The 12789-nt window shown below is 38.5% G+C and overlaps 1 protein-coding gene across 1 annotated transcript in view; it reads left to right on the top strand.

The window, feature by feature from the left end:
- Positions 1–12789, top strand: part of LOC124113322 (phosphatidylinositol glycan anchor biosynthesis class U protein-like) — a 126794-nt gene that overhangs the window by 18851 nt on the left and 95154 nt on the right. Inside the window, exon 6 of the mRNA XM_046473604.2 lies at positions 604–704. Coding sequence (XP_046329560.1) covers positions 604–704 — 101 coding nt within the window. The remainder of the gene's footprint in view (positions 1–603; positions 705–12789) is intronic.

Raw genomic sequence — 12789 nt, 5'->3', positions numbered from 1 at the left:
TTATATACTTATCCTATCTCACACGCTAAATACCCACCCAACCATCCCCGCATCACAGTTACACCAGCCTGTACGCTCTAGATTGAGATGCTGGATATGTCAGGTGATCAGGTCGCTGGGGTCGTGTCGCACGGGTTTTAGTGGTGCGTGAACCATGATCACAGTGGTGATTTGGTGATGTATGAGATATGTTTGGGTGAGTGGTGTTTTTGAAGCTGGAAACTTTGTTCTAGGACGTTTCCACACCAAGATCGAAGAATAAGAAGAAATGCATAGTGTGAGATAGGATAAGTATATAAATATACAATTCATTAGAAAATTTACAAATATTGGGAATCGGAGTATTCCCCTTTTCTATGTACTTACCCTGAAACAACAGGTCATACCTGGCTGCCCGTCCATCCTCTCGAAGTTTTGGACCATTTGTCACCTGTCTGCAGATGAAAAGAAACACAGGAGCATGCTAGGAGGGTGTGTTGGGTGAATGTTCTACATTGTTCTGCATTGTTTTACAATCAAGGCAAGAACGAATATTACATCCTGTTTTGTCAGGATAAGTATATAAACAAGGGAAGTTGTCTGATTCCCCTTTGTATTTTTCAGGCATTTCTTGAACCCCTATAGCATTGCAGTTTGTCTATCCAAGTCAACAGCAGTGTTCACCAACCTGGCAACTCTGCTCACCATCCTCAATGCACTGCAAGGTAAGCTGTCTCTGCATTATCAGAACTGCACACTCTACAGCCTTCGTGTTCTGCGAGAAGCAGAAATATTCACAAGCTAGGAGCTGTGGTATACATAATAGCTATAGCTCACATCAATGTGACCTATATTCTTAAGATGAATTTTGATTCTCCATCATATTATCGCTACATCAATCAATCAGTTTATTCGGTAATAAGGCCTCAGGCCCACGTACATATATATACAAATTAGTTTCACATCAAGTGCTGCATGAAATAATATTTACAGGTAAGAAGAACGAAGACAGATAGCATTTTTAACATAATTGGCTAAGTTCTCAAGGCGGTTTACATCAGAAGAGTTTAACATTCTAACCAGTGTGTCTTTACGATTATTACCAGTAATGAAGTCTAAATATGGGAAATATTTTGAGCGAATATCTTCATAAATAGGGCAAACAAGAATGAAATGAATTTCATTTTCAACTGCCCTTAACTTGCACAATGGACAAAACCGGAGTGTCTTATCGATGCCATCCCTCCTTCCTGTGTTATGCATAATTCCCAGTTCTCCAATACGTAAAAGGGTAAGCATACGTCGCTTTTCTTTTGATAATACATTTAATAGATACGGTTCAAGTGATAATGATGTCTTAAATAATGAATACAGTTCTAATTTCGAGCATCCAGACAATTCAGAATACCATGTTTGTGCATGACAGTCCTTAACCCTCAGTATAAACTCACTTATAAAATATTCAGGATCACCAGCACCTTGAAATTCCCACACATGTCCGAAGCCATGAGAATATAACATATTCTTAATAGCTGAAACCCATGTATTCCTACCAACGGCATCAAACCTAAGTAACATATCGTAAACCCGTTTTGGAAATCTCTCTTGAGACATATGAAGAAGCTTAAACCAGTATCTTAAACATCTTGTGTAAGAATCAATATAAATACCATATCGACCACACTCTCCGAGCACTGCAACATTTGTAGATTTGGAAGCCATGAGAACATAACATATTCTTAATAGTTGAAACCCATGTATTCCTACCAACGGCATCAAACCTAACTAACATATCGTAAACCCGTTTTGGAAATCTCTCTTGAGACATATTAAGAAGCTTAAACCAGTATCTTAAACATCTTGTGTAAGAATCAATATAAATACCATATCGACCACACTCTCCGAGCACTGCAACATTTGTAGATTTGGAACCGATACCCAAAACAAATTTACAAAACTTTGCTTGGAAACGTTTATGAACCCCCGAAATCTCTGAACCATATAAAATAATAGGTTTAATCTGAGAGTCGAACATTTTAAACAACACTTTGGGAGCGATATTTTGAAGTTTATAACTAAGCTGTTTTATAGGAATTAAAGCTTTACTTGCTTTCAAAACTAATGTCTGAACTGTTTTCGACCAACACAGCCTGTTTGAAAATATAATACCCAAATAACTGTAATATGTAGAAACCTTGACAGGCATACGCCCCAGTTTCCATTTCTCGTAGTTCCTCAACTTACCACCATTACGAAAAACTAAGATATCAGTTTTATCCATGTTAACTTTTAGACCCCATTTGTTACAAAATTTGTGTAAAACATCAATCTTCTTCTGTAGTTCAAGAACTGAATCTGCAAAAATACACAAGTCATCTGCATATAAGAGAAGAACCAATTCCAGTAAATCCTCGTGTACAAATATCCCTCTACCACCACACTGCTGGATGTCCTCTTCCAACTGGTTTATGAATAACGAAAACAAAAGAGGACTTAAAACGCACCCTTGTGGCACACCACTGAGACTGTTAAAATAATCTGAGATGCTACTCTTTTGAAATTTTAACACAAGCGAGAGTTTTAGAATAAATGTCCTGTATGATAGTAAATAGTTTCCCATGAATTCCTTTTGAATGCAGAACAAACCAAAGAAGATCCCTGTTAATAGAGTCGAAAGCTTTCTGAAAGTCTATGAACATACAGTAAAATCTTCCTTTTGACTTAGACAAATATTTCTGCACTAATGATTGAAGAATAAACTTGTTATCCACTGTGGAATATCTTTTTCGGAAGCCAGCCTGACATTCCGGGAGCTTATCATATAACTTAACAAAATGCTTTAATCTATTATTCAAAACCTGGGTAAAAACCTTACCACAAATATCCATCAAGGAAATGCCTCTATAATTGTTAACAACATGAACATAACCTTTCTTGAGTAGTATAGGTAATGATGGTTCTGGCTCACTTCCACTGGAGCCGGATTCATATACCTATACTGCTACTACAGGTGGCATTTTTTATGCCAAAATGATTATGCGATTCAACGATAGTCATAAGTTGTATTAAACGAAACATCAATATTAATTAATAATGGATAAAATTTACTATAGCCCATGAGGATATTGGAAAGGTGTAGGAGCAATAAAAAAATTAGCCACCGCGGCTAAGGTATCTAAAGATGTGGCCAAGGATTGGTTAAAGAAACAAGCGATGTGGCAAATATTTTTACCGGCACCGCGTTTGATATTTTTACGACGAATGAAGTTCATCAGGCTGACCTCTTGTTTCTTCCCCACGATAAGGTAAAACGCAAAACATGTAAATACGCTTTAACAGTAGTGGATGTGGCTAGTCGATACAAAGAGGCTGAGCCATTAACCTCGAAAGAATCAACAGAAGTAGCTAATGCACTGAGTCGCATATATAAACGCGGACCACTAAAATGGCCTAAGCTATTTCAAGTAGATCCTGGTCGCGAGTTTATGGGATCAGTAACTAAACTGTTAACAAAGCACGATGTCGAAATCGTCCGTGGTGAAAGAGAGGCCCACCGCAGTCAAGCTATCGTTGAAAGATTTAACCGGACATTAGCGGAACGTTTGTTTGGCTATCAGTATGGGATCGAAATGAAATCCGAGCGATTGAGATCAACCGAATGGGTGACACGATTATCAGCTGTTGTATCAGCGCTGAATAATGAAGTAACAAGATTAATAGGGATGAAACCATCCGATGCTATTAAAATGAAATCCGTGACTTCCGAATCTTCAGCACCGAGGAGAGGCAAAGAACGAAAACTTCCGGATAGAGTAAGCGTAAGATATTTATACCAGTCCGGTGAACTCGAAGGAGGCCTACGTCGCGCAACCGATCCCACATGGTCCCTTAAGACATATAACATTAGTCGATTGGTAACGAAAGAAGGAGAGCCTATTCTTTATTATCTTCAAGATGGACCGGGTAGGGCATTTGTACGAGAAGAGTTGTTCATAGTTCTCGACGGTACGGTATTACCACCATAACCATAAGCATAGGTAGTTACACCATCATTATCAATCCATCTCTTTGTATCTAAGGGGGATAATGATGTCTTGTTCATTCTTAATCCATATATCCTATGATTGTAACATCTTAAAGAGTTCATCTCGTGTTTTAACGTTCTACCGTTGAATAATGATTCTTTATACTGTTCGTGTTTGATATGCTTTTTTACAACATACTTCTTAACGCCCTTGGCTTTTCTTATCTCTCCATTATCGGACTTCTTTATAGAATACATCTTAGGTCTTAATCCTACATACTCTGCTATAGGGGTCCCAGCACATTCATCCTTCATCTTACCTAACACCTTTTTATTTACTACGCTGTGCAGTGGATTATCTTTCGGGTAATCGCTCGTGTCGTACATATCTATTTTTTCTGCCATATCTTTATACACATCCTCGGTTTGTATTTCCATCAACAAAGAATCTGTGTCGGTATATAACACCTCGCATCTATCACCGTATTGCTTCTTAAGTTCGTTGTAATAAAAGTCATACATTAAGTGTTTTGACAAGTCGAGAATACTCATACCGACGTACACTGGTCTGTTGAATTTTATATTACTCTTCTGCATATGCAACGCGGCTAAGTCGTTATCGAATATCTTGCTTCTGTTAAAAGCCGGACTGGCTATAAGTTTCCTGAGTCTTTCTTCCTCATTAGATCTGACTAATTTAACATCAACACGCTTCCTTAGATTCTCCATAGTTTTACCAAATACTGAGTTATTCATGAGCTTATACAGGTTCTTTTCGAAATCGCTGGTAGCTATCTTTCTTAAATCTGTGTTCAACCTTATATAGGGCTCCATCCAAGGGCTTTGATCAAACTTTAGAACTCTGTGTATTTTCTTAAGTTTCATACCTAACGATAGATACAACTGGAGATTTCTGTAGTGAACTATATATTTTGTTTTATCCATCAAATTTGGTACGAGTTTTTCTACGTTAGCTAACCTACTATTACCCATCAAGGAGTGTTGATATTCCGACATCCAATCTTTATTAACCATTAATCTTTCGGGAGCTAGCGGATAACTGTTATGATCTTTATGTAACGAACTTGGATATTCCAAGTCAACTTCTAGTATGTACCCTTTATTCGCATCATTATTATGGATATTATGGATATCATTCACTTTGATATCATTGACCCATTCAAAACCACCCGTGGGTAAAGGTTGACTCATAGCCCATCCGTACAAATTGTTGGCATCGAGATATAATATGTGCGTGTCGGGTTTACTCGGATCGTATCCTTCCACTAATTTATTTTTAGCCTTAGAATACCTTTTCGCTGCCATCGATATACCACCTCTTAATCCTTTCTCAATAAACAAGTGCATATCGTAATCTGTGAGTAGTTTTAGTTCTACGCCGGTCTTCTTCAACAATGCATCCCACGATAGTCCGGGACTGGAATAGTACCATGCCGGATCCAAGCCGTATTGTTTTAAACATGTCTTTCTAAATATCTCGAATATATCGGCGAGTAACAGTACATCGGTTTTTAAGTACAGATCGTGACAATCGCCTAAATTCTTACAACCTAATTTATCCTAGACCGTCAGAGCGTGTTTATAATCGGCATCTGTTATTCTAGATTCTGTTAAGTTACTATAGAATGATTTGAGGGGTGGTAATTCAGTTTCTTCGAATCTAGACCAATCATCCATATATTCGTAAGGATATACACCTTTTCTCAGCAACAAATGACGAGTAATCTTATCGGTATATTGATTTGTTATCGCAAAGTCATCGGGATTGTTCGCATTAGCTAAATTGTCCAGGGAAGATAACAGAAACTGTACGGAGTCTATGAATCTAAGCCCATTACTTTGCTTTATTCTAGATTTCCCATCCTTGTCCCTATAATGTATAGGTTTAGTCAACGAGAACGATATATATTTTTCCATATTATTAGGAATGCAGGTTAAACCGCCGTCAGTCTTTGAGATAGCTTGCATAATGAGATTTGAATCATATCCCCTAAGGTTATGAAACACAACGGGGATGGGTATTGTTTGAGAATTCATTTTTAGTTTCAAGTTACACTCGTTATGCGCGGCTCCCCGATAATTACCCGTGACGTGACAATGATCTCTCACGGAATCCCCATCCAGGGGTTTATTACAAACGTGACAACTTGTTGACTTCTTATGGACCCTCCAATCATCCCTCGTCATACGCATGGGTTTCTTACACGATAATTTTTCCCTGATTATTCTCTCTTCATTTTGTAGATATTCTAGGAACTTTCCCGCTGCATCGGGACCTCTGTAAATCACGGGCGGGTTTGTTTTCCCATCATACCTTACAACTATATATCCAAACCCACAAGGAATATGTTCTTGAGTTTTGTAGGTAAAACTACTATCAGTATTGCTATGGTTGGCATGTTCAAATTTTAATATATTTTTTCCCTCTTTAGGCATATCGATCCTGATAGCATTCTGTCCAACACCTCTACAGTCTTCTTTATGCGCTTCTAATAGATCTTGTCTGCTGTACCCATGTCGGCATCTTTCGAAGAAATATTTCTTTCTAGCATGTTTAGGTTGATCGTATAGTAGCCTGTTTAAACTCTTTATCCATGTATAATGATATTTTCCATCTTTTTCGATCAGAAATGAATTGATTCTAGGGATATGTTCCGGAGCGGAGCTTATCCTGTGTACAACAATTCCTTTAGAATGTCCAAAAACATTTATAGCTAAATTATTTTGCTTTTCGACCTTATCAATTTGCGATATTGGTGTAGGTTCGTCTATACCATCGAAGTTGAGTCCATCGTTTTGGGGATAGCTAGAAGGTCTATCCAGATTTTTGTCTACGGGGAACAATGCAGATTTTATCATCATTCTTAAACAGTCATCGCATTTATTTTTTACGTTAATTATGGCTTTTTTCTTCTTATAATACGGGGGTAAATCTATATAAGATCCACCTTTGAAAGGCATATAATTCGCTATATCTAAATATAAAGTATCGATTTTATCGACACCCCAACCAGAACCTCTATTAGTCCAGCGTTCTCAAGTTTCCTGTATTCTCTGAATTGATGTATCTAATGATGAGTTTATAGTATCTGATTCGGTTATAACTTCTTGATTGCTTCGGAAATATGGTTCGGTATATTCGGTGCTATCATCTGCGCTACTTTTACTCAATGACATTTTAATCGTCAGCTGGTATTTTATACTATGTAAATCATCTAACTCCTCGTTAATTTTACTTGATATGATGGGCTTAATATCGTTAACATCCATGTTGGAATTAATATCCATCTTCCAACCTCTTAGATATTTACCAATGCCGGCGGATGTGGGTACAAATATTAATTCTTGTTGTTGTTGTTGAATATCATCATCATCATCATTAGGTTGATCATCATTATTATCTAGTAAAGCGATCAATTCAGCTCTTCTCATTCGAGAATAACCTCTCAGCCCACTGTTTCTCGCTCGAACTTTGAGTTCTCTAACAGTCTTGGGTTTGTTGTATTCCAAACCGAGTAAGGTCATCAATTCAGCTTTTCTCATACGAGAATATCCACGTAGGCCACTTTGCTTTGCCATAGCTTTTAATTCTCTGACAAAAACCATTGTGGTTGAATGGTATATGCAAAATGAGACAAATGTCTAATTGGTTGTTTTCATATATCTAAATACGTATTCTCCCCAACCTATTCCTCTCATTTATGTAATCTCTCTTCCTAGCATAAATAATCTGGTTCCTGACCCTATCAGCACCGTGTTTCTTACATAAACAATAACGACCTTTGACCCCTATCCCGCATTCAGAACATGTATAGTTTATGTGTCCGCGCCTGATGTAATAATTGTGTATACCGCAGTAAATATCAACACAGCGTCGATTACATAGAGTCGTCTTCCCCATGAGTGTAAATTTGCAATTATTCATGGTTATACATCTATCATATCATTTGTCTAAATGCAATGTTCATACATCTATCATATCATTTGTCTAAATGCAAATCACAGCTACACTGGTGAGATATTGATTAGGCTATTTATAGATTAGCTGTCACTCTGACTCTCCTAACTAGCCACAGCTGTCACTCTTACTTATGCATAATTGTATAGCTGAAAATCAATACAGCAGATAACCCAATAATAACAAATGCGACCTCGCGGTCTTTCTGAGCCTCTGACGGTGTATAAAACTGACTCATTGTTGGTATCGGTATTGGGTCTAGTTTTTTCCCAAAAACGAGGTAGTATTCTTGCATGGCAGATTCAACATCCTTAAACGTTTGAATTGAATGTCCTTCCTTAAGCAGTTTTTCATGAATAAAGTCTAATCTCTTCATTCTCTGCTGTGTATATTGTAACTGGGCTGCTTGGTATTGTTCTAAAGCTTTGTTATGTCGTTTACGCTCCTCTTCAACTTCTTTAGCGTTTGATTCCCTCATACTGGAAAATAAATAATTACTCCCCGAAAAAGCTAGAGCATTAACAACAGCTCCACCGACCATCATCGCAATTGTTGCCATATAATATATTCAAATCTTTATATGAATATAAATATTCAAATGTTTAATTACTTCATTATGTCTTCCGGGATAAGTCCTTGTTTGATGAGCATATCCTTCGTTGCCATCGCTAATCCAATATCCAGTACCATCATACCTATATCAAATCCATTAAAATCTAGCTTGGGAGGTGTGGCTTTAGTAATCATTTTAGCCATACGAGCATAGCCAATGGCCAAGCCGGTGACCACCGCTGAATGATACGTCGCGTTTACCAACATTTTACCGTCTGTAACTGGAGTAGTCATGCTTCTTATAGCATTATATGAGGACTAACCTCTAATTGAACTTGTTGTTGCGGCGGGGGTGACGTTTTCTGTTCTCCGGTCTTATAAAAGAACCATACAGCCGCTATACCAACAACTCCTACTAGTGTCCATGTTTTAATCGGATTAATATTTGAATTATTTATTAATTTCGCTTTCCTCGCCAGCCCACCCTTCCTTCCTGCAGCTATTTTTTGGGGGTTCTTAGTAACTCTGGCTTGTTTTTGTGTTTGTTGTTTCCACTGATGGTGGTGGTTCCTCATTCACTGGTGGTGGTTCCTCGTTCACTTGTTGTTCCACAATCTGTTGTTCCTCGTTCACAATCTGTGGTGTCACCCGTTGAGTCTCCATTATTATTAAGTGGGCACGTATGTTTAAATTGACAATACCTAGCCGTTATTAAAGCTGTGGTGAACGGAGCTAAGAACATTCTGTATCTATGATAAAACTCACAGCTCACTGCGCTTATAGCGTGTTCGATGAATGGGTCTTTCTCGAGAGATTCGCATAAGTACAGGCGATGTTCTGCCGGGATGGGGAGAAACGTACTAGCTACGGCTGTGTATAGTTGTAATATAGAAGACCCTATCGTTTTAGTCATGGTAGCTCCCAGTCTAGACTCGTAACGAGCGTACAGTTTTTTAATCTCTTCGTCAGTCATGTTATCAATTTTTTCGATGGTATAATTTTCCCCCAAATATTGGGAACATTTTCCACCGGCTACCAAAGCCGCGAGTCTTTCTCTATGTTTATCTAAAGATTTATCTAAAGATTTATCTAAAGATTTATCTACATGTTGATGTGTATGTTGATCAGGCTCAGATTCTTTGAGCATTTGTTCGATGAGTTCGTCGCATTCCATAATGTAATACCTAAGGAGATATTTAAGTCTAACATAATATAATATGGCATATTCAATACATCCCGTAATAATGAACTGTTGCGAAAGAATGAGGATTTCGAACCACATTTTATGTAATATTAACCGCTAATGTTCAATTTGCTATAATTTTGCTACATTTTTGCTACATTTTGCTACATTTTGTTACATTTTGCTGAGCAATTGCATTAGCAGCTGGTTGATCGGTTTTTAATACGAGGTTACAGTGCTTCGTTACCGCTAACTATTTTCTGACTTTATCTCGTTCGAGCTTGGTATAAATGACATCATTTTCGCGTAAACATTCCTCGAATGAATCTCGATCTTTACAATGAAACAGCGCCACCCATTTGGTCTGCTCTCTGAGATCTTTCAGGACAGAGTTGTATTTTTGAGTAAGTACCCAAACGCTATGTTGAGTATGCCGTCCGGAGAATGCTAAATACGAAAGCATATCTTTCTTTTTTGTGAGTTCTTTACTCGCGCTGCAGTCGTCTATTACGAAAAGGGTTGATTCTCCTTTGTATTTTTCGTGACATACTCGGAGGCAGTCTTGTAAACGATCGCCCGGATCGACTCTGTGTACCCTGTCGTCATTCATTACCCAATCTCTCGTTAGGTAGGTTTTATTAACGCTTATAGTCGGGCACAGAATAATAATATGATCGAAAACGTCCCGATAATGACTTTCTAAAATATCTAGAATAAAAGCTGTTTTTCCGCAGCCCGTTTGCCCGCTTATGATAGCGCAGTGCGGATCTTTAGGTAAAAGATTATTAATAGATTGCTTGCACGAATCGCCCATTCTGTATATTAAGTTGCACATCCATAATCACGTACAAATATATGTTTAATTTACCAGCCGCTTCCTGTAGCTTCGTTATCTGTATTGTGGCACCCTCGCTGGCATTTTCTATTCTCCTCCCACTGCCGTGTAGTTGGTCATCGTCTGTTGTTCGCATGTCGAGCCATAGCGCGTACTTCGTGGTGAGGTATTCACCCATCGATACACTCCCGAGAGACAGATCTTTCACGACCGCGTTAACTTCCGGGGAGCGTTTTATAGAAGGAAGTTTTTTAATCTCATCCCACTGGTGATACGCTAGCATTCCTTGGCTATATAGTTGATTAGGAACGCCCTCGATAGTCAATTCTACTTTTGTAATCTTGGGATTGCAGAACCTCTCGGTATTTCTTTTAAACGCATCGGAGGGGTCCTCGAACAACATTAAAATACCCTTCAGCGACCTCGTGGGGACGTTTAGATTTATATTCCACATCGTATCTTTTTTGTTCCTTGTGATCTTTCGATGTCGCAGCATGCGATCGTACAAAATGGCTAAACTTCCTGAATAATGGTTACGAATTTGTCTGGCTAATTCGGGATCCGTTATCATATCGTACTCCAGCGAGATATTGTCAATGGAATAGCTAGCATCTTCAGCAGCTCTGATTACTCTGCCGTAGTCATTAAAAGTGAGTTCGTATTCTAACCTATCTCCTAGGGATGCTTGATAAAAGGGCATGTGGGAATCTAGTAATTCAAAGTCTAGGGGAATATAGAATCTGTTACCTAATGCGTCGGCAACGGCCTTATCTTTTTCATTGGTATCAACACCATTTTCAGCACCTACGCGCAGTCTCAATGTGTTCTTATTACAAATACCTTGGTACTCTAAGTTTTCCCGCTCTTTATCCGTTCTCCAGAGAACCATGTAGCAATAGTATACATCGCTATCGTCGATACTCAAAACCTCATTACCGCTAATTTTAATCGCGATTTTCTTAACAATAGCACGACCTATGTTCTGAACGGGCTCCCTGTTAACGTCGGTAGAAGTCAAACTAATCGTAAATGCTAGTCGGACAGTTCCCGGAACTAACACATCGTGTGCGCCGAGATTAGGAAAGCGAACCAGAAGCGTTTGATTCTGATCGATGGTACTAGGGTTATTAGTTATAGTTACAGACTGATGAATTGCTTTGACCCCTAATGGACCTCGAAGTCTACGTTGTGGGTTTAACTTGCGTCCGTATTGCGAAGACATTCTTATATTGAAAACATGTACCCTATGTTTAATATAAAAATGGCTAATTTTGAACATAATGACTTTGATCTAAGTACCTTTGATGACTTTGATAACCCAATCGAAGATACTGATGAAACCAACTTTGGTGGCACGAATCTTAACGATGAAATTTTACAATCAACCGTCAATGATTATTACGATTCCTTTAAAGATGATAGTCCTATTGTTCGTGAATATTCAAAGTTTGAGATAGATAGTAAAGGAATATTGCGACTGCGTGGCGCTCCGGATATTGATCTTATGCATTCTCGTACTCGTAAGCCCCTAGCCTTGTCTACGATAGCTGCTAAACACGGAATCGGCACTGTTCGTGATGAATTAGGTTTTGTCGACTACCGATGACTTTCCGCGAAGACTACTAAGGTTCTTAGGACTGTGCATACTGAACTTGGTAATACAGATGATTTGGAGGCTTCCTCGAAGGTGGCCTCGGACGGACTCGAAGAAATCTTAGATACCTATTGCGATAATTCCACGTTACAGGTATCGGAGTTTAGTATTAGGGAATTACAAGGTCTTGACAAGGCAATGCGAACAGTGCGGGGAGAACTCATGAATAATATGGCCAAGATATCCAAAATCGATAAGCATATAGTTTACGAGAAAACAAAACTTGAACAGGTGGGCGATGAATTCAGTAGACACCGCGTAGCGGAAAGATTGCATAACTTAGAAGAGGAAAGATCGGCCCGCCTCGAAGCAGCTTCCAGTAATAGAAAGGCACTTCGTTCGCAAATCAGTCGAATTCGAGAAACTATCGATCAAGTCCTCAAAGATGATACTACACTGGCCGATAAAATTAAAACATTGTTCAGAGAACAGGGAATAACCATTGCCAGTATTTTAACCGCATTGGGTTTTATTATATCAACTTTGACTCTCTCGTTAACAGGTGGCAGTACAGGTGGTGGTACACCGCCTAACGATAAAAACGGGATAAAAGAGTGGATAAAAAAGCATTTAAAAGCATTAG

Source organism: Haliotis rufescens, unplaced genomic scaffold, assembly GCF_023055435.1.
Source record: "Haliotis rufescens isolate VD_foot unplaced genomic scaffold, xgHalRufe1.0.p SCAF_19, whole genome shotgun sequence".
Classification (NCBI taxonomy): Eukaryota; Metazoa; Mollusca; class Gastropoda; order Lepetellida; family Haliotidae; genus Haliotis; species Haliotis rufescens.
Note: the sequence above shows the minus strand (reverse complement) of the source record. Positions and strands in the feature narration are given on the sequence as shown.